Here is a 24,250-nt window from a genome sequence, read left to right as displayed (position 1 = left end):
GTGAGAACCTAAGGTGAAACAAACAGGTCCCCTTCCTGGCTAGCCCTAGTTTGCATAGGGCAGGCCAGGTGGGAGGAGCCAAAACACATAAAAAGAGGGAGCCAAGATGGGCTGAGGCCTCTCCTGCGAGGTCACCTCACCTTCATGCGTGGGGATAGACTTTCTTTACCAAATAATACTCTGAGTTGTAATGAAGCTGTAACACTGGTCCACCATTTTAAATCTTTGTTGCAGTGAGACAGAACTGAGGAAATTACTCACTCTCCTGACATATCTTATCAATATATGCCAAAAAGTGTTTTAAAATAATTCTAACCTAGCAATAACAGTGTTGCAAACACTGTTGTTTAAGGGGGTTGTTTACATATGTTTAACTAGAAATACCGTCATTCATGTCACCTTTCTTGTGCTTCTGTCAGCTGGGTGTGTGCTCTTTGTCATTTAATCAGTGACCTTCTCTTTATACCTTTCCTCAAATCGGAAATAGAATAATCTTGGTCTTTTCCCTGATCCTACCTCAGAGTCCCTATCCTAGTTTCAAGTAGTTGCAGTTTACAGAATTTCCTTTTAAAGTCTGGAGCTGAATAAACTTTCAAGGAGGAGCGTTGTCTAGGAGACACAACTGTGCAGGAGAGTATTGAGTAGGGCTTACTGGGGCTTGAAATCAGACACATGGCAAGGAATAAAGAAATTAGGAGTTAGGAATCCAGATGAAGGTTTCTCTTACCACACACAAATTCAAAATTTGCACTTTGAACCATTTATTCAGGATTTTACTTTGCACATTTAATCTAATTTAATTTATTCCTATTATAATTAGCTCTTGGTTTAAGTAGGTACAAACAAAAACACTGATTCACATGCAACTTATTCAGGGTAATTGGCAACATTTTTAGCCACATAAATATATAAAATACACACCCTTTAACCAAAAAAGAATTTGTTCCCCCCCCCGCCCCGAAGACTTACTTGAAGTGTAAACCACCATCTCTTATCTTTTACGTATATTTATTACAACAGTATTTGTTAAAGACAAAGAAATTTGTCATAAATACTACCAAAAAAATATAAAAAGAATAATCATTCACAGGAGAACTTTAACAAGTAGAAATTTTGTCAAAAGTGATTAAGTTTTAAATATCCAATTGTAGACTGAAAACAAAAGTACTGATTTTCTGTTTTAGGATGCCTGAACATATAAAGAAATGGAATAGTTTACTTTGATTTTTCTAAACTGCAGTTTGATTGTATTTAAAATATATATACTTTTCCATTGTTGAGTTCCCTTGACAAACTGAGTTCATACCAATTTTTCTTAATTCACTGTATATTCCTTTGAAGTCTGCCATCCAGTCTTATATATTTATATTAATGCTTTTCTGCAGTACTCTATCTGCATCAAAACCTGATAATATTCACTAGATCCTAGAGTCTCTGCCACTTCAACCTTACTTATTTTTCCTGGCTTATTTCTAATATCTAAACTATATGCCTTCTCAATAAAATTTTTTTGACAGGATAATAGTGCATGCGATATTTGCCCTGACTCTACATAGGATTTCACATGAAATATGGAAAGGAAAATACTGATAATCATTGCTAACATACTTCAAAGACATTTTAATATTGGCTTGGCACTGTAAATCTTTTGCTATAGAAATGGTCTAGTTGAATCTGTTATTGGTTTATAGAAACTTGAACTGTGAATTCATGTCTTAACAATTACTAGTCAGGAGACAGCAGTGAGGATATGAAAAAGTCTGGTTACTTGAGTATAAGGCTCATCCAAACCTCTTTCCAAAGGTAAAAAATAAATGATGTTAAATATTACGATTAATCATATACCTAATGATTAACCTCAGATATGCAGATGACACCACCCTCATGGCAGAAAGAGAAGAGAAACTAGAGACCCTCTTGATGAAAGTGAAAGAGGAGAGTGAAAAAGCTGGCTTAAAACTCAACATTCAAAAAACGAAGATCATGGCATCTGGTCCCATCACTTCATGGCAAGTAGATTGGGAAACAATGGAAACAGTGACAGATTTTATTTTTGGGGAGCTCCAAAATCACTGCAGATGGTGACCACAGCCATGAAATTAAAAGACACTTGCTCCTTGGAAGAAAAGCAATGACAAATCTAGACAGTATATTAAAAAGCAGACACATTACTTTACCAACAAAGCTCTGTCTAGTCAAAGGTGTTGTTTTTCCAGTAGTCATGCTTGGATGTGAGAGTTGGACTATAAAGAAAGCTAAGCACCAAAAACTTGATGCTTTTGAACTGTGGTGTTGGAGAAGACTTTTGAGAGTCCCTTGGGCAGCAAGGAGATCCAACCAATCAACCCTGAAGGAAATCAGTCCTGAATATTCATTGGAAGGGATGATGATGAAGCTGAAGCTTCAATACTTTGGCCACCTGATGTGAAGAATTGACTCGCTGGAAAAGACCCTGATGCTGGGAAAGTTTGAAGGCAGGAGGAGAAGGGGAGGACAGGATGAGATGTTTGGATGGCATCACTGACTCAATGGACATCAGTTTGAGCAAGCTCTGGGAGTTGGTGATGGACAGGGAAGCCTGGCAGGCTGCAGTCCATGGGGTTGCAAAGAGTCAGACATGAATGAGTGACTGAACTGAACTGATATACCTAATAATTGCAAGTCTGGTGTTTGAGTCCTCATGTGTTCACAGTTGTTTTTTAAACTGACTCAGAGTAAACAGACAGGAAGTCTCACAAAATCGGCAAAGCAAGGTGAAGAAAGCTATTTACCTCATCTAACGTATGGCAAGTTCAGTTCAGTTCAGTCATTCAGTCGTGTTCGACAGATTCTTTGTGACCCCATGAACTGCAGCATGCCAGGCCTCCCTGTCCATCACCAGCTCCTGGAGTCCACCCAAACCCATGTCCATTGAGTCGGTGATGCCATCCAACCAGGTAAAAATCTCAAAAAAGGTGTTTTATATATAGCATTATATTTAAAGCATAGGTAGACAAACTGAGATGGTGTTTCAGAAGACCATCCCCTCAACAATTAAAGAGCTTCCAAACTAACCACAAAGGAAGTATTAGGAAGACTTTCAACATTGATTTTTTTCTTTTAGAATTTATCTATTTCTAAATTCCACATTAGACTGCTTTCTGTGATTGCTGTTTTCTGGACTTTACTCATAATTTAAAAAGCTTCTTAGTTTAAGGTATATATCTAGGCTTGGCCTAGAATCTAATCTATATATATGAATTATCTCATTAATGAAAAATAGCATCAAGTCTTCCACAATAACACTGTTAGAAAAGTGTAAGGTAGATTTTTTGAGCTAATCAAACTCAACCTCAACCTAAGGCATTACCATCTGAGCATAATGAATATGCCTTTAAATTTTATAAATAAGTTTTCAAGACACATTATAATGTTTGGATCTTATATAAATTTAAGATGTCACATGATGTCAGAGTTATTGCTGTAACTCTGGGAAAATTGGACCAGTGCGTCTTCCAAATATTATTGTATCATCATTATCGTAAATAATTCTATTTCTCAACAATGCCATTACTCTGATTTTCTTTGTTTATTGTCAGCATATGAAACCATCAAAAGTGTAAAGGTAGAGTCTGTCCTAAGGTGAGTCATCAGTCTAAGACCCTATGTATAATCAATACACTACGGCATACAAAATGTTCTATCTCACTTTCAAATACTGTTTGACTACAGAAATAAATCAAAGGAATAACTAGGTGGAGCAAAGAGACCAACTTTATCATTGTAGATTATACATGGATGACCTATTTCCAAGAGGGACATTAATTCAAGGAGATAGAATTTGAATTTAATAGGGAGGAATACAATGGGGAAGAGTTTGATTAAAAAAAATAAGTTCACTTATGTCTTTTTATAATTATTTTTCCTTTCTTTCCCCATCCACTTTGCTTGTCTTAGCTCCCCTCCCTACTCTTCCTGCCTTCTCTCCTGGGATTTTCTTACTTCACTGAGTGACTACTATTTGAAAAGCACTGCAATAATATATGAATATATTTGGTATTCAATTTTTAGCCCATCACTTCCTGGTATTTTTCTCTATTTGGAATGAAGAATAATAACCCTTTACTACAATCCTTCTAGAAATGAGAAAGGTCATAGAAACAATTGACATTACATAAATACAGATTTCAGGCTTGTTTGCTTTCTGGTTCTCATGATTCAGTGATTCTTTTGTCATTAGCGTAAAAACATTGCAAAAATATTGTTCCTTAGTAGAACAGTGTGACATGAATGCAAATAACCTATTTTATATAGGGCATAATCATGTATCTCATTTAAATTTGATTAAGGAAGTAAATGGGGACTAAATTAGTACCATAATTAGAAGAGATTTTCTGATTCTTTGAATGACATAGTGAATATCTATGAGACCCTAAAAGTTCTGCAACATATGACCAATTGGTAGAAAGAAAATTAATTTCTGCTCAGTAGCCATCATCCTCTGGCCAGCTTTTTAAAAGTACCATGATACAGGTTAAAGGAAGGAGTGCTTTGTGTCCTCAAATGATGTCTTAAACCCCTAAGAGTCACTCAGTTTGTAGGTACAAATAAATAGTTTAGTTTTTTAACATGAAACAATAAAAACTTCTCATGATCATTGCTTCACCCTTCTTTACACAAACTTATACAGCAAATTCTTGGGAAATAAACTATAGCTGAATGAAAGAGGATAAGAATTATCTTTGAAATCATAGCAGTGATTACTGAAAAATATCAGAGAAAGTATACAGGGATCACTTATCAAAGTGATATAAGCCAGAAAAAGTCAGTTCAGTTAATTTCACTTTGAGGGAATAGGAACAAGTTTAGATCTATAATTTTTTTTATGAAGCAATTTTGTTATACCTGATTTGTATGTAAGTAATGAAAACTGAACTGAGTTTTCTCTCCCATGAAGGCTGGAGGCGAATTTGGCTGAAAGCTTAGATGAACAGAGTGCCAGTGTTCTTTTAGATTCCTCTCTGGAAAGTTGTTTTTGTGTATATGTTATAGAAACACTATCTTGCTTCTATCATTCTCAGTGGCTAAATGACAAGGGTTATCACTTTTACCAGTAATGTTGAATAATTCAAGTCTCTACTGAAGTTCATATTGTCATTTCTGCTAAACATACCTAAATCCACCAAGATTTGTCATTAAGAGTTAAAGATTAAACTATCAAAATACAAATCATCCATTCATTTCTCCAATTCCAATTGGTGAAATCTTAATAATATATATGAAAGCTACATTTTTAAATGTTTGCTGTTAACTCTGAGAGCTCAGTTTATACAGACTTCTATTTCTAATTCTTTGCAACACTACCATCACTACCACCACCACCGCCACCAACAACAATAAAATTTCTATGCAACTGATACCACTTTGTTCTAGAGAGAAAAAAAGGGTGGCATCACACTCATCTCATGAGAATAATAATTGCTAATTTTTATTTCATATAATTTTGGTCCCTACTTTATCCATGGCATTGTTGGCCACTTTAGTAATTATCCAATGATAAAACCAAATGACATGGAAGCATACTTATGGATTGTTACTTTTTGTAGGCAAGAGTAACTGAAAGTAGGCAAGGGTAATTGAAAGGCAAATGAAAAATGTCAGTGCAATAGTTTTAGGCTTTGATGGCATAATTTTGTTAAGAAAAGTAAGAAATTTGCATGATGAGATTTTTTTTCCATTTTCTTCCCTAGTTTTTCAAATGCTCCCATTATTTGGCTGGCTGGGTCACCCTCGTGAAAATATAGGATCATTACCGTAATTTGTAGCATAGTATTATCTATGATATAAAAACCACAAGAATTATGATAAAAATTCAAGGATCAATATCTTAATTCCATTTTTCTAAACACATATAAAATGGATTTGCATGCTTCATGTAAAAGGGAGGAAGAAAGCTGGATATTTTACAAAATAACAATAATAAGACAATTTATGATTATCATAATACTAAGGATAATATACAAAGTGATTTACTTTTGAAATTATATTTTTAAAGGTTGAATATCCTATATTTTATTGTTCTTCATTTATAAAATATGGTTTTGGTCAGATTGATATTTCTAGGGAAGTGTGCATTAATTTTCTTCCTCAGAATTGTCTTTTTGCTAATGTTAAATGTCACATTTGCTACTTTCTCACTTTTTTCAAATCATTTTTCTTTAGTGAAATGGAAATTTATTTAAATCTCTGTAAACTATAAATAAAGAATTACTTTTCAGTTAATAAAACTCAGTTTTAAATTCTCTTTTCTAGCCGATTCCAAGTGGTAAAGTGTCTTAAATTCGACCTTGTTTTATTCTTGAGTCACAAATTTGGGACCTGAATCTTTTGTTTTTATTTGTGAAAAATCTTCCCTAGAAGAAAGAGGCAGCACTACACTGAGATGCTCAGTTTACAGATGCTTCTTCCACTTCCTTCACATTATTCTTGGAGCATTATGTATCACAAATGTGGTTTCTGCATCTATTAATCAAAAAGCCACTTGCACTTCTGTTCAACAGTATATTTCAGAAATATTTATTTCTGTATTGCGGGTTTGTCAATTGTAAGCACAGTTCTACTGCTGTATCTGGTGGCAGAAAACGTCACCTGAAATACCTACCAGCAGGAATCCTGGGGGGCAAAGATCCTCCCCCTGGCGCTGGATGCGGGGCCTGGAGGCTATTTAAAAACCCTGCCCTCAGGAAGCTGGGGCAGAACGTTTCCACCCCAATGGCCGGGAAGGATCCTTTTAAGAGATAAAAATGGACATTAATCAAAAAATCTTCTTTGTGGAAAAGCTGTTGATCATTTAACTGGAACAAAACCTACAATCAACAAAGACATCAAACCTTACAAGGAAGTTATGTAATTACAAGGAATGGAATGCATTTTTATTCATAAATTTATGAAATAAACCTAGTTTTTTGAAAAGAAAGTTACTCTTATCTAGTTACAATTAAAGAGGGTTAGAAGCACCAGAATACTAGGATAAATTTCTAAACCTACATTTGACAAAGGGGATATAAATGTTATTGATGTTGCCTGTTTACAGAATTCACCTCCACATGCGATAGAGATATGCAGAAAATAGCCACAATAGGATCTGAGATGTGTGCTGCACTATGAGGAATGGTGCCTTACTTCAGCTGTACCAGTATGAAAGCCTAAAATCAAGAAGACTTCTATACCATACAATAACTACATACATCTTTGAAACAGTGGTAAGAAAAACAACATACACATTTCTTAATTTGCTTAATTAGGGACCAGACATAAGAGTTTGCAAAGGTAGAACCACATGCTTTTTCACTTTTAAGAATGCTATTGAGAAAGAAACAAGAAAAAGTAAACTACGTGGAAGTTTTAAATAATATAATGAATCACAGACGAAAAGAATGTCAGAGCTACCAAGGACTTCAGAGATCATCCAGTCAAAAACTCCATGTTTTACAGACCAAGAACTGAGGACTGGGGTGGGAAAGTGATATCACACAGCTGGTGGACTCCCAGGACAGTCTTTACACTAAAGATTAAAAATAAATAATAAGCCACTTCCTATTTGGAAGATCATGATCTCCTGATTGTGAATTAGAAACCTCGCACTTTGGAATAGTGGCATTACAATTTGGTGTCTCAAGGACCTAAAGGACACTAAAATCATTCAGAAGAAAGTATAATATAAACGCAATATTAATGCATTGGTAACTGATATGGTACACGTAAGTTTAAATCACAATAATACCCTAAAATCAAGGTACCCTGATGGTTGTAAGAAACACATCTCATTTGAGACCTCTGAAACCCTTATCAGGAACAGCAGTTTTCCTATGGATCTCTCCTTCCACAAGTTCAAATTTAGAAAGTGCCATATTTTTGAAAAGGACCTCCCAAGTGGCCCTAGTGGTAAAGAACCTGCCTGACAAAGACGGAGACATAAAATATGCGTGTTTGATCCCAGGGTCCGGAAGATCCCCTGGAGGAGGAAATGGCAACCCACTCCAGTACTCTTGCCTGGGAAATCCCATGGGCAGAGGAGCCTGGTGGGCTATAGTCCATGGGGGTCACACAGTCAGACAAGACTGAATGGACTTAGGGCACACATTTTTGAAAAGACTTCACTCTGTTCTTTTATACAAACTTTACCCCTAAAATAAGTTAAAATTTTGATTTTTCTTTTAACTTTAACTAGGATTACAGGGATCTGGTATACCACACTCTATATATCTTGCTACTGTGGAGGAAGTTGTTGCTAAAGAAAAAGCAGCATTTCTCAGATCTTTAGAGTTTGTTTGTTTGTTTGTTTTACAAAAGGACAAAGTTATAATGAAAGTTAATGGTTGAGGCCTATATATTGTGCATTGGATTAAAGAAAGCCTAGAGAGAGTATCATATACTGTGAATAAATTGGTTTTGTTGCGGATTCTATGGAGTTTTAGTAAAATGACCCAGCAGAGCTGGAGTCTCTTAACCATTAAAAGGTGTGGCAAAAGAGAACAAAATGGCAGAGGAGTAGGTGGACATGGAGTACATCTCTCTCCATGGATACATCAGGAATACACCTTCAGACACAGAAGTTCATGCAGAACACCAGTTGAGAGAGGACAGGAATACCTGACCAGTGGAAAAGAACGTATAGAACCATGTAAATCTTGGTAGGATGAAGGAACTAGGGGGAAAAGCAGGAGTGTTAGTAAGACTGGACCTGCCCTCGGCGGGTGGGGGAACTAAAGCAGAAGTCCGATTCCCACATCCAGGCAATTGTCTGAGTCATAGGAGAAAACATTTGAGACTGAGAGTGAAACAGCTGATCTGTGGCAGCGTAAATGGAATGAGAATCAGACAGTCCTTGCCACAGCCATACAAACTCAGGACAGGGACGCAGGTTCCCTGGAAGGTGCAGCTGCTGGGAGCTGGAGTTCAGGGATTGTGGAATAATCCCAGGGTGAGGGCTGCTGTTGACTGCAGAGAGATGGATTGAGGGGATGTGAGGGAGGACATTGTGGTGGGAAATGCCTGTGGAGGAAAGCCAGGCAGCCATGGAAGCAAGGCAATACTGCTGAGTCACACGGAAGGGGTGGAGCCATCACCATAGTCTTTCTCTCCCCACACACCAGCATTGCTGGTTGAACAATAGAGAGGCTGGCCCATCAAATGCCTGCCACACTGAACTACAGAATAGGACCCCACCCAAGGTGCCCCTTTAAGTGCCTGATGCGGTGATCTAAGAGTAGGACCCCAAACAGGGGGGCCCCTCTATGTGCCTGACACGCTGAACAACAGAGAAGGATCCCAGCAAGGTAGCCCTCTAAGTGCCTGAAGGTGGAGCTACAGAGAAAGACTGGCCAAAGAGGCCTTCTAATCACCAGTTACAAGAGGCTAAAAAAAAAAAAGACTCTGATAGGGCCATAACTCGTGCCATGGAGGCAGCCCAAGTCCTTGTACACTTGCTGCCTCCAGGGTCCCCACAAGCCAAGCAGCCACGCCGCCTTCATGCTCAACGCTCACTGGGGCAGAGCTGCCACAGACAAAAAATGTCTTGCATCTGTGTGCACAGGGTCACTTCTGTAGTGTCCGACTCTTTGCGACCCTGTAGACTGTGGCCTGCCAGGCTTCTCTGTCAGGGAGACAGGAGGGTTTTCTAGGTAAGAATACTGGAGTGTTTTGGCCAATACTGGTTGCCATACCCTTCTAAAGCACTATTTCCTGCTGCCCTAGCTGCCAACTCCCTTGAGTACCTGATGCTGCCAGAATCCCTGTGACCCAAGCAGCTGCACCGTCTCCACACCTGGCCTTCACAGGGTCTTCACAAGTCCTCCAGGGCAGTCTCAGGAGCAAACCCCAGTGGATGACCCATACAGAGAGGTGGAAATAAAACCACAATTGAAAACCATGGACAGTGTGGATAAGGAAGAAGACCGAAAACCTTCCCACCAGCTGTACAAGCTGCAGATTAAATCCACACAATCAACTAGGCAGACTCTGTGTCTATAGAATATATAAAAGGTCACTGAAAGCTCCCCAAAAATAAAATGCACTAGTTTTGATAGCTGTGGACAATGGAGGCAAGAACACACAGGAATAGAACCAAGTTAGAATCTGAGCTGCCCCCACAGCAGGTCCAGAGATCAACACCATGTTGGAGTGCATCCGAGAGAGGTGAGGTGGACTGTGACTCCCAGAGAGGGAAAGGACTCTGACAGCAGTGACTCAAGAAAAACATTTATTATTCTTATGTTTTGACTTGTTCTGAAGATTCTTTTGGATTGTTTTTCCTTTTTGTTCCCCCTTTTCCCCCTCTGTTGTAGTTGTTGATTTTATTGGCACTGCTAAGTCACTTCAGTCGTGTCCAACTCTGTGTGACCCCATAGACAGCAGCCCATCAGGCTCCCCTGTCCCTTGGATTCTCCAGGCAAGAACACTGGAGTGGGCTGCCATTTCCTTCTCCAATGCATGAAAGTGAAAAGTGAAAGTGAAGTCGCTCAGTTGTGTCCGACCCTCAGCGACCCCACAGACTGCAGCCTACCAGGCTCCTCTGTCCATGGGATTTTCTAGGCAAGAGTACTGGAGTGGGTGCCATCACCTTCTCCGTTATTGACACTATAAAATCTAATTAAGTTTTTGAGCTTTTTTTTTTTTCTTTCTCAGTCACATTTTTTGTTATAAACCTCTGCCTCTGCATTGGGATTTTGCAGTTCTGTGGAGTTTTCCCTTTTTCTTTTCTTTTTAATTTTAATTTTTAAAATCTATTATTATTTTCTCTACATTTATTCCATTGTTTGCTTTTCCTACTACTCTTTTCCCCTTGTAGTTAATCTTTAATGTATATAAATATTCTTCATCTACCTCTATTTACTTTTGCATATCTATTCTTTCTTTTCTTTCCTTTCCTATCAACATATTTGTTAGTTTTATTTTCATTGCTTTAATCCCCAATTGGCACCTTGCTTTAATTTCATTTTCCAGTTTGTACTTTAGTTAGTGTTGTTCTGGTAGATATAATTTTTTTGTTTGTTTGTTTACCAGGTTAACCTATGGTACTTTATTTTTGTTGGACGGTTTTTATTTTACTTATGGGTGTATACCTTTGTTTTTTTTCCTTTTTCTTCTTCCACTTTCTTTTTTATAATTTTTTTTATAATGTTAACTTTTACTGTTTTAAACCTATTAAAATTTTCTACCTTTATTCCTTTGTTTGCCTTTCCTACTGTACTTTCCCCCTTGCAGTTAGTCTTTAATGTATATAAATCTTCTTCATCTACCTCTATTTAACTTTGCCTATTTATTCCTTCTTTCATTTCTTCCTTTCTTTTCCTCTCAACATATTTGTTAGTTTTGTTTTCATTGCTTTATCCCCCACTTGGCACCTTGCTTTAGTTTTGTTTTCCAGTTTGTGCTTTAGTTAGTTTTGTTCTTAACTGGTAAATACAATTTTTGATTTCCTTTGTTCACCTGGTCAATCTATTGTACTTTATTTTTGTTGGATTGTTTTGACTTTGCTCATGGGTGTATATGTATATGTGTATATTCCATTATTTTAACTATTATTTGCCTGATTTTGTAACTACTATTTGTCTGGGGTTCATCTTTGGTTTCTTGTTTTTGGATATTTGTTTTAATCTCACTGAATGCCATAACAAACCACTTGTGGAATCTTCTTTCTTGGCCAGTGATCAAGCCCAGAGCCTCTGGAGTGGGAGCACTGACTCCAAGACCCTAGACTACCAGAGAACAAACCCTAGGGAATATCAAATAGTGAGAACTCACTGTAGGGAAACCATTTCAATACAAGACCTGGCATCACCCAACCACCAGTGGCACCCTGTACAGGATGCCTCATCTAAACAACAAACAAACAAAATACAAACCCAATCATCAGCAGACAGGATTACCACCTCACTCACCCTTGCCCATCAGAGGAAAAACAAACAAAAACACAGCACAAATCTCACCCTATAGGAAGCTTACACAAACCACTGGGCCAAACTTAGGAAGGCAGAAACCAAAAGGAAGAAAGAATTCAATCTTCTTCAAGGAAAGAATTCAACTTTCCTTGAAGCCTGGGAAAAGGAGACCTCAAACACAATAAGTTAAAAAAAAAGACAAGGCAGAGAAGTACTACACATAGGAAGGAACAAACTAGAAACACAGAAGTCCAAATCAATGAAGAGGAAATAGACAAACTACCCGAAAAAGGATTCAGAATAATGATAGTAAAGATGATCAAAACCTTGAAAACAAAATGGAGAAAATGCAAGAATCAATTAACAGAGACCGAGAAGAATTAAAGAGTAAACATTCAGAGATAAAACACAATTACTGAAATTAAAAATACTCTAGAAGTAATCAATAGCAGAATATCTATAGCAGAAGAACGAATTAGTGAGCTGGAAGATAAAATGGTGAAAATAATTTATGAAGAGCAGAATAAAGTAAAAGAATGAAAAGAACTGATGATAGTCTCAGAGACCTCTGGGACAATATCAAATGCACCAACATTCCATTTACAGGAGTTCCAGAAGAAGAAAGGAAAAAGAAAGGGTATGAGAAATTTTTTGAAGAGGTTATAGTTGAAAATAGCTGAAAGGAAATAGTCAATGAAGTCCATGAGGCACAAAGAGCCCCACACAGGATAAATCTAAAGAGAAATATGCCAAGACACATACTAATCAAACTAACAAAGACTAAACACAAAGAAAGAATATTAAAAGCAGCAAGGGAGAAGCAACAAGTAACACACAAGGGAAATCCCATATGCTTAACAGCTGATCTTTCAGCAGAAACTCTGCAGGCAGAAGGGAATGGCAGAATATTTTTAAAGTATTGAAAGGAAAGCTACATTTCCTTTTGAAATGAAAGGGAAAGGGAAAGGGAATTTACAACCAAGATTACAATACTCAGCAAGGATCTCATTCAAAACTGATGGAAAAATAAAAAGCTTTTCAGAGTAGCAAAAGTTAAAAGAATTCAGTACCACTAAACCAGCTTTCCAACAAATGTTAAAGGGACTTATATAGTCAAAAAATACAAGAGAAGAAAAAAGATCTGCAAAATCAACCCCAAACAATGAAGAAAATGGCAACAGGAACATATATATCAATAATTACTTTAAATGGATTAAATGCTCCAACCAAAAGATAGAGACTGGCTGAATGGATGAAAAAAACAATACCCATTTATATGCTCTCTACAAGAAACCCACTTCAGACCCAAAGACACTTATAGACTGAAAGTGAGAGGATGGAAAAATATATTCCATACAATTGGGAAGCAAAAGAAAGCTGGAGTAGCAATCCTCATATCAGACAAAATAGACCTTAAAATAAAGAAGATTACAGGAGATAAGGAAGGACACCACATCACGATCAAGGGATCAATCCAAGAGAAGACATAACAATTGTAAATATCTATGCACCTAACATATGAACACCTCAATACATAAGACAAACACTAACAGACATAAAAGGAGAAATTGACAGTAACACAATAATAGTAGGAGACTTTAACACCCTACTCACACCAATGGACAGGTCATCAAAACAGAAAATTAGTATAAAACACAGTATTAAATGATACATTAGATAAGACAGATTTCACTGATATCTTCAGGATATTCCATCCAAATGCAGAAGAATACACCTTCTTCTCAAGTGCACATGGAACATTCTTCAGGATAGACCACATCTTGGGTCACAAATCAAACCTCAGTAAATTTAAGAAAATTGAAATCATATCAAGCATTTTCTCTAACCACAATGCAATGATACTAGATATCAATTACAAGAAAAAAAAAACTGTAAGAAACACAAACACATAGAGATTAAACAATATGTTTCAAAATAACCAACAGGTTACTGATGAAATCAAAAGGGAAATCAAAAATTTCTAGAAACTAATGACAATGAACACAGATTCTCAAAACCTATGGGATGCAGCAAAAGCAGTTCTAAGAGGGAAGTTTATAGCAATATAATCCTACCTCAAGAAACGAGAAAAACAGCAAATAGACAACTTAACTTTATACCTAAAGCAACTGGAAAAAGAACAAAAAACCCCCAAAATTAGTAGAAGGAAAGAAACCATAAAGATCCGAGCAGAAATAAATGAAGGAAACAATAGTAATGAAAAGCTGTTTCTTTTGTAATAAAACTGTAATGAAAGCTGGTTCTTTGAGAAGACAAAACTCACAAATCTTTAGCCAGACTCATCAAGAAAAAAAGAGAGAAGAATCAAATCAACAAAATTAGAAATGGAAAAGGAGAGGACAACAGACAATGCAGAAATACAAAGGATAATAAGAGAGTATTATGAACAATTACATGGCAATAAAATGGATAACCTGGAAGAACTGGACAGATTCTTAGAAAAGTTCAATCTTCCAAGACTGAACCAGGAAGAAATAGAAATTATGAACAATCCAATTATAAGCACTGAAATTGAAGCTGTGATATAAAAAAAAAAGTCTCACAAAAAACAAAAGCCCAGGACTAGATGGCTTCACAGGAGAATTCTATCAAACATTTAGAGAACAGCTAATGTTTATCCTTCTAAAACTCTTTCAAAAAATTGCAGAAGAATGAACACTTCCAAACTCACTTGATGAGGCTACCATCACCAAAACCAGACAAAGACAACACACAAAAAGAAAACTACAGGCCAATAACACTGATGAACATAGATGCAAAAATCCTCAACCAAATTTTAGCAAACAGAATTCAGCAACACATCAAAATGCTCACACACTATCATCAAGTTGGGTTTATTCCAGCAATACAAGGATTCTTCAATTTATGAAAATCAATCAATGTGATAGACCATATTAACAAATTGAAATATGAAAACCATACGATAATCTCAGAGGCAGAAAAAGCCTTTGACAAAATTTATCTCCCGTTTATGATTTATAAGAAACTGATGACAGAAATCAAAGATGACATAAACAGATGGAAAGATATTCCATGTTCTTGGGTAGGAAGTATCAATATTGTAAAAATGACTATACTACCAAATGCAGTCTACAAATTCAGTGGGATCCCTATCAAATTACCAATGACATTTTTCACAGAACTAGAACAAAAAATTTAACAATTCATATGGAAACACAAAAGACCCAGAGTAGCCAAAGCAGTCTTGAGAAAGAAGAATGGAGCTGGAGGAATCAAGCTTCCTGACACTAGGTTATACTACAAAGCTACAGTCATTAAGACAGTATGGTACTGGCACAAAAACAGAAATATAGACCAATGGAACAAGATAGAAAGTTCAGAAATAAATCCATGGACCTATGGGTACTTTATTTTTGACAAAGGAGGAAAGAATATACAATATACAGCCTCTTCAATAAATGGTGCTGGGAAAACTGGACAGCTATGTGCAAAAGAATGAAATTAGAACACTTCCTAACACCGTACACAAAGATAAACTCAAAATGGATTAAAGACCTAGATGTAAGACCAGAAACTATAAAACTCTTAGAGAAAAACATAGGCAGAACACTTGATGACACAAATCAAACCAATATCCTCTATGATCCACCTCCTGGAGTAATAGAAATAAAACCAAAAATAAACAAGTGGGACGTGATTAAACTTAAAAGCTTTTGCACAGCAAAGGAAACCATAAGCAAGGTGAAAAGACAACCCTCAGAATGGGAGAAAATAACAGCAAATAAAACAACTGACAAAGGATTAATTTCCAAAATATATTTCCAAGCCTCTCATACAACTCAATAACAGGAAAACAAAAAATCCCATCAAAAAGTGGGAAAAAGACCTAAACAGACATTTCTCCAAAGAAGACATACAGATGGCTAACAGACACTTGAAAAGATGCTCAATACCGCTCATTATTAGAGACATGCAAATCAAAACTACAATGAGATATCACCTCACACTGGTAAGAATGGCCATTATCAAAAACTCTACAGACAATAAATCCTGGAGAGGGTGTGGAGAAAAGGGAATGCTTTTGCACTGTTGGTGGGAATGTAAATTGATACAGCCAGTATGGAAGACGGTATGGAGACTCCTTAAAAAACTAGGAATAAAACCACGATATGACCCAACAATCCCACTCTTAGGGGGAGGAGACCAAACCCTGAGGAAACCAAAATGAAAAAGACATGTTTATCTCACTGTTCATTACCACACTATTTATAATAGCTAGAACATGGACACAATGTAGATTTCCATTGACAGATGACTGTATTGCATAACGAAGTTGTGGTACATATATACACAATGGAATATTACTCAGCCATAAAAAGGAACCCATTTGATCCAGTTCCAATAAGGTGGATGAACCTAGAACCTGTTATACACAGTGAAGTGAGTCAGAAAGAGAAAGATAAATATCATATTCTAATGCATATATATGGAATCTAGAAAAATGGTACTGAAGAATTTATTTACAGGGCAGCAGTGGAGAAACAGACATAGAGAATAGACTTATGGACATGGGGAGAGGGGAGGAGAGGGTGAGATGTATGGAAAGAGTAATATGGAAACTTACATTACCATGTGTAAAATAGATAGCCAATGGGAATTTGCAGGAAACTCAAACAGAGGCTCTCTATCAACCTAGAAAGGTGGGATGGGGAGGGAGATGGGAGGGGTGTTCAAAAGGAAGGGGATATATGTATACCTATAGCTTATTTATGTGGAGGTTTGAGAGAAAACAACAAAATTCTGTAAAGCAATTATCCTTCAATGAAAAAAAAAAAAGGTGTGGCAAAAATGCTAATATAAGCCATAAAGTGCTGTGAGGTAACCTTCCACAAACAATCAAATTAATTACTCCTTTGTTCTTATATGAGATATTCATCATTGAGAATAAAGCAAACGTGAGCCTGTGTGTGGTACTGCCAAAGTAAGGTATTCTCCACATTGCAATGTTTCATCACCATCTGAGAAAACATTTATTAACATACAGAGCTTCGCTGAATACCAGGTGGAGATAATTATATCATACATTTATAAAGCTTTCTTATTTAAAGTTATAAAAGAAATGGTGATTTTACAACAGGGGAAATAATTACAAGAAATTCAGATTTTATCATATGCTGTGAAAAATAAAAATGATCCCATTTTATTTGATTATAGATTTATTGAAATCAAGGAACAATAAACCTGGTTCAATAATACTAGATCATTTAAAAAAAATCACCATGTACAGGAAAGTAAAAAGGACATAAAGGATATTATCTTAAAGAAAAATCTGAGGAAAAAAAGCATGTAGAGTGGTGACTCTAAATAATGTTAATCTGCTTCACATTTAGAGATTTTTATCTGAGTTTTCCAATTTATATTATCCAACACTATTCAAAACTTTTAACTTTGAAAAGATGTCCATTATATTAACTCCTTGAAAGAAACTAAATGCAAGTATTATTTTATTGCTTTGATTACACTGATTGCTACTTTTGTTGTTGTGACAGCCTGCCATCTTTAATAGCAGCTTTCATTTTCCTAAACTTGTTCCATCATTCATAATGGCTTTGTTATGTTTATTTACTGTGGTTTAAAAGATCTTTCATTTATTGTAGCATCTCTTCAGCAACTGTCATTTTTTTAAATATCTGAGACAATAAAACAGAAATGCTGGTGCACATGAATACATATTCCGTTGAGATATCATATTATGCCACATTATTCACATTATGTGATGACACTGCCTTATAATTTTTCTTCTTAAGATCAATCATGTCAATACAGACTGCACAAAACACAACTCTATGTTTTCACAGTTCAATCAGGAAAACTAAAGTTATCCTTGTTATAATTCCTTTATCACTTAATCCATAAGAAATTAAGTTCATGAACCTTTTAGAATTTGATATAAAATAATTTTAGTCTGATTTGCTCTATTTCGTAAGTTGCTGACCCTCTTTTTTTTTAGATTAATGGTGGAATTTATTAATAAATTACATTGCAGCTCAATAATAAAAAAATCTATTATCTGTACCAGGAGAAATATAAATTTCTATAAGTATTCTGATTCTAGTCACTTTCAGTAGACTATTTGTTAATATAAATTAGATTTTTATGTGATGAGAATATTTCTCTCACCATTACAAGTTTGAAATGTAAAATGTGTCCTTTCACACATGATTTTTTTTATTGAAGGATGATTGCTTTACAGAATTTTGTTGTTTTCTGTCAAACTTCAACCTGAATCAGCCATAGGTATACATATATCCTTTTCCTTTTGGACTCCCCTCCCATCTCTCTCCCCATCCCACCCCTCTATGTTGATACAGAGCCCCTGTGTGAGTTTCTTAGCCATATAGCAAATTCTTGTTGGCTATCTGTTTTACATATGGTAATGTTAAGCTTCCATGTTACTCTTTCCATACATCTCACCCTCTCCTCCCCTCTCTCCATGTCCACAATTTTATTCTCTATGTCTGTTTCTCACGTATGCTTTTCTAAATCTCAAATTCTTGAGTTTCTAGTTTGTTAGTGATCTTGAGTTGGTGGGTTACAAAGAGATCAACATGTGACATTAGCATTATATTGTCTGTAATATAGAGTTAACAGTAACTGGGTGTTCTGTAGTTTTATTTGTTAAATCTGGTAACCCTAATCTAATATGATTTCAAACACTTATGGATATCGGATAACTAAGAGACATTTAACTACTGGTGTAAGGTAAATGAACATAAGTCACTGGCTGCAGGGTTTTTTTCTACCTTTCATTAGTTCAGTAGTTCTCTGTGCATTTAGGGAGCCTTGCAAATTATGACTGGGGGAAGACATTACTGGTCTTTAGTGTGTGTGTGTGTGGGGGGGGGGGTGTTAGGATGCATGTTTACGGCATTACAGTAAGTGGAATACTCCTTGCCTAATGGGAATTCTCTCTCAAAATGCTGGTGGCACCCACTGAAAAACATTGTCTGAGAATAAAGAATCCTGAAAAAAAAATGGTTGCTAATGAATAGGTTATATAATGTGGTCCAGAAACAGTGTAAAGAAGTTAAACCAGCTTATATTCTGACATTTGGCTTGATCAATTAATGAAGGACTGATCAGATCATCTGAGAGTAATCTGGCCTATAGAGTAAGCAGCTTTCAAAGAATCATAATAAAATATATTTAGCACAAACTCAATGAAACAAATCCCATTTTAATTTGATATAGCAGCAATCTAACTTTGTTAGAAATTAGATATCATTAAGAATTTGTATAAAAGATAACAAACTATGACCTTAAATTTTCTGTATTTCAATTTCATTTATGAAATGAAAATAACTCGACCTAATGGGACTGTTTGTAGGTTTAAATGAGAGTAAATTACCATAAGCATAAGACAACATTATTAGAAAGCCCTAATATTTTTTATATTATATATATATATATTTTTTTTTAATTAGAGGATAATTACTTTACAATACAGTGATGGTTTTTGCCAAACATCAACATGAGTAGGCATTAGGTATACCTCCCTCCCTGTCCCATCCATCTAGTTTGTCACAGAGCACTGGATTTGGGTTCCCTGCTGTCATACTTCAAACTACCACTGGTTATCTATTTAACATATAGTAATGTATATGTTTTAATGCTATTCTCTCATATCATCCCACCCTCTCCTTTCCCCCACTGAGTCCAAAATGTCTGTGTCTCCTTTGCTGCCCTGCAAGTAGGATCATCAATACTATCTTTCCAGATTCCATATATATGTGTTGATATATGATATTTGTCTTTCTCTTTCTGACTTACTTCACTCTGTATATCCAGCTCTAGGTTCATCCACCTCATTAGAACCGACTCAAATGTGTTCCTTTTTATAGCCAAGTAATATTCCAATGTGTATATGTACCACATATACACAACTTTCCTACCCATTCATCTGTTGATGGATATATAAGTTGCTTCTGTGTCCTAGTTATTGTAAATAGTTGCTGCAATGAACATTGGGGTACATGTATATTTTTCACTTCTGTTTTCCTCAGGGTATTTGACCAGTAGTGGGATTGCTGGATTGTATGGTAGCTTTATTCCTAGTTTTTTAAGGAATCTCCATACCATTCTCCATAGTGGGTGAATCAATTTGCATTCCCACCAACAGTGTAAGAGGGTTTTCTTTTCTCCACACCCTCTCTAGTATTTATTATTTGTAGAATTTTTAAATGATGGCCATTCTGACTTGTGTGAGATGATATCTCATTGTATTTTTGATTTGCATTTCTCTAATAATGAGCAATGTTGAGCATCTTTTATTGTTCCTTAGCCATCTTTTTTTTTTGGAGAAATGTTTAGGTCTTCTGCCCAGTTTTTGATTGGGTTGTTTGTTTTTTTCTGATATTGAGCTTCATGAGCTACTTGTATATTTTGGAGATTAATTCTTCATCAGTTATTTAGTTTGCTATCAATTTCTCCCATTCTGAGGGTTGTCTTTTCACCGTGTTTATAGTTTCCTTCATTGTGCAAAAGCTTTTTAGTTTAATTAGGTTCCACTTGTTTATTTTGTCTTTATTTCCATTATCCAAGGAGGTGGGTCATAGAGGATCTTTCTGTGGTTTATGTCAGAGAGAAAACAAACTGCCTATGTTTTCCTCTGAGAGTTCTATAGTTTCTAGCCTTACATTTAGGTCTTTAATCCATTTTGAGTTTATTTTTGTATATGGTGTGGAGTTGTTCTAATTTCATTCTTTTACACATAGTTGACCAGCCTTCCCAGCACCACTTGTTGAAGAGACTGTCTTTTCTCCATTGTATATTTTTGCTTCCTTTGTCAAAGATAATGTGCCCATAGGTGTGTGGATTTATCTCTGGGTTTTCTATCTTGTTCCACTGACCTATATTTCTGTTTTTGTGCCAGTACCATACTATCTTGATGACTGTAGCTTTGTAGTATAATCTGAAGTCAGGAAGGTTGATTCCTCCAGTTCCATCCTTCTCTCTCAAGACTGCTTTGGCTAATCAGGGTCTTTTGAGTTTCCATACAAATTGTGAAATTATTTGTTCTAGCTCTGTGAAAAATACTGTTGGTAGTTTGATAGGGATTGCATTAAATCTACATATAACTTTGAGTAGTATATCATTTTCACCATATGGATTATTCCAATCCAAGAACATGGTATATCTTTCCATCTGTTTGTGTCATCTTTGATTTCATCAGAGTCTTATAGTTTTCTGCATACAGGTCTTTTGTCTCTTTAAGTAAATTTTGTACTAAGTATTTTATTCTTCTTGTTGCAATGGTGAATGGGATCGTTTCCTTAATTTCTCTTTCTGATTTTTCATTGTTAGTGTATAGGAATGCAAAGGATTTCTGTGTATTAATTTAATATCCTGTGGCTTTACCATATTCATTGATCGGCTCTAGTAATTTTCTAGTGGCATCTTTAGGGTTTTCTATGTGGAGAATAATGTCATCTGCAGACAGAGACAGCTTTACATCTTCTTTTCCAGTATGGATTTCTTTTCTCTATTTCTTTTTCTTCTATGATTGCTGTGGCTAGGGCTTCGTAGTGGTGGGAGTGGGCACCCTTGTCTTGTTTCTGAGTTTAGAGGAAATACTTTTAGTTTTTACCACTGAGGAAAATGTTGTGAGTTTGTCATATATGGCTTTTATTACGCTATGTTCCTTTTATGCCTACTTTCTGGAGAATTATTATCATAAATGGGTGCCGAGTTTAATACAACCTTAATGTTTTAAGAAATAAATCTCCTTAGGTGAGAAACTGAACTGAAAATCAGACCTAAATTGATAAAGTCTGTTCTTTTAATATAAAATGAATATTATTTCAAAATATTTTAACTTCATTCCTTTAAAAATATTCTGTGAGTGGTTTATAGTAAACATAAAAATACAATAAACACAGTAAAACAATAGATATACATCAGATAAACAAATTAGTATTCATATATTTGAGATTTGGGGTTCAAAAATGTTTCCTGATACAGGCAGACTAAAAATATGGAGAGCTAAGAATTGAATATGTATCTGTTTAGAGTAGAGATTCCTTCTTCAACTTTAGGTGTCCAGTATAGAGTTCTATAACTGATACATCGTAGCTTCTCCATAAGTGTGTGTTTTAGGTTAATGATGGTATGTCTGAGCTACAGTATGAATAATTTCAAAGTTCAATGACAACAAAGTCTGTTAAAACAAATGCTATGTCAAGGATTGTTTTTCTTGGGAAATGCCCACTTCTGAGCTCTCAAAGATTCTCTGCCCCTCTCCCTGTCTGTCTGCTATCTATCCACGTATCCATCACCTGATTTCAGTTGTCCCTTCCTTGTCTGATTGTTTGTGTTTCCCTCCACTCCATGTGTATCTCATGTATGTGTCTCTTCTGTTACAATAATTTACAGCATTACTCATGTACTCTTTCCCTGAGAGATGTAAAAGAAAATCACAAGATCATTAGGTTTGTTTGAGCGCAGGTTTTCTAGTTTTGATGGTGGAAGAAGATCAATACTCTTAACAGTTACAAAACCAGTGAGGAAGACCAGCAACAGTAAGAAGAGCCATTTTCATGTAAAGCACTGGAAGAATGTCTCTGTTACTTCACTGAGATTTTACTTGGGGTCTCTTTCATAACAGCATGCCGTTAAGAAAAAACTAAGCTGTTCTGTCTCATTTGGTACAGAAAATATTCCTCCCCTTATTATAATGCTTGAGATGAGCCAGCTGGGAGCCTAGCTTGGTCTCTTCTAAGCTGATCAGAAGATGCACAGGGGAGGGTTTCAATAAATGCAAGTTGAATAAGTGGATATGTAAATGATGAATGAAAAGTGACAAATTGTTCCTCAGGCAAATATCTTGCTAAGATCTAAGGAAATAGTCTGCCTGCTCACTTGCTTCCTAGGCCAGTGGCAACTTTCCAATGACCAGCCAAGAGCTATTTTTAATTAGGCTTAGAATGTGGAAGGGAATCAGTCTGTTCATGAATAACTCATTCATTTATCCTTTTATCCATTTATGGACTTATTTACTTATTTAGTAAATATTTATTGAAGCACCTCTTTTTTAGCTGGCACTATGACACATTTCTAGTACAAGAAGAGGAAATCAAATAATTGTTGATATCACATTATTATTTTCCAGGAAATGATTCTATCTAAGCTAAGCCAAAGATCCAATTACAAATTTTTGCCCATTTCCTAAATTCTTATAAATGGAAATATGCCTATAATTAAATTAATATTTTCCTTTTAGCATAGCTAATGTCCATGAATATTCTTTAGTACCAAACACAACTAAAGAGCACGCAATAATTACTGCTTTGTTTTGGCTTCTTTTTTTTACCCTTCAGATCATTGCTATATGAGTTTTAAAGATTTTTTTCATCCTATTGTTTGATAGGTCACAATAAAATTATTGAAGTAAAAAGAGCAGTTCATGGCTAAATTTTTATGAGTTAATCTTCAGTTCTCTTAAAAAGAAATTTTCAGTTTTCACTTTTTTAAACTTTCAAGATATGTATGATAAAATTGTTGCTATAAATTAGTTTTTAAGACTATAGCATTAACAAGGAGAATTAAAATATTTTCAAGCTCATTGGGAATATTTATTGAAAAGTACATTTTAATTAATATGTAATATAGAAGTTCTTTGACTTTTTAAAAACAAATACTTAAAAGATACCTAGTTTCTTAACATGGAAAATTAACTTGGAGTAGAACTTCTCTAAACTTCCTTTAAGCTTAAAAGTCTGTTTGCTGCTGCTGCTGCTAAGTCGCTTCAGTTGTGTTTGACCCTGTGTGACCCCATAGACGGTAGCCCAGTAGGCTCCGCCGCCCCTGGGATTCTCCAGGCAAGAACACTGGAGTGGGTTGCCATTGCCTTCTCCAATGCATGAAAGTGAAAAGTGAAAGTGAAGTCGCTCAGTTGTGCCCGACTCTTAGCGACCCCATGGACTGCAGCCTACCAGGCTCCTCCATCCATGGGATTTTCCAGGCAAGAGTACTGGAGTGGGTTGCCATTGCCTTCTCCAAAAGTCTGTTTACCTAATTTTTATTCCATCGCTACATTAAATTAATATTACATTTTCCCCAAATATGGGTTACGTCCAGTGGTCTTACCTATATTTATATTCAGTAGGGCCTAGAATCTTAATTAACAAAACAGTGTCTAAGTAAATATACAATCTGCCAATACATCTATCAGGTTTAATAGTGAAAACGCTTAGGCTTGAGGCCAAACAGAACTTTGACTCAACCATTCACCATAAGTTACTAAAGGTAAGTAACTAAATCTTGGTTTAGTTACTTACCTTCTCTGATAC

The 24,250-nt window shown here is 35.8% G+C and overlaps 1 protein-coding gene across 2 annotated transcripts in view; it reads right to left on the bottom strand.

The window, feature by feature from the left end:
- The window catches only part of EPHA6 (EPH receptor A6), a 985,602-nt gene that overhangs the window by 167,482 nt on the left and 793,870 nt on the right, over positions 1-24,250 (bottom strand). The window contains exon 12 of one of the 2 annotated variants that reach the window (XM_042230510.2): positions 6,641-6,766. The exons of the other annotated variant lie outside the window; for it this stretch is intronic. Coding sequence (XP_042086444.1) covers positions 6,641-6,766 — 126 coding nt within the window. The remainder of the gene's footprint in view (positions 1-6,640; positions 6,767-24,250) is intronic. 2 annotated transcript variants of the gene reach the window in all.

The sequence above is a fragment of the Ovis aries genome, chromosome 1 (genome assembly GCF_016772045.2).
Source record: "Ovis aries strain OAR_USU_Benz2616 breed Rambouillet chromosome 1, ARS-UI_Ramb_v3.0, whole genome shotgun sequence".
NCBI classification, from domain to species: Eukaryota; Metazoa; Chordata; class Mammalia; order Artiodactyla; family Bovidae; genus Ovis; species Ovis aries.
This window is presented reverse-complemented; position numbering and strand designations above follow the sequence as displayed.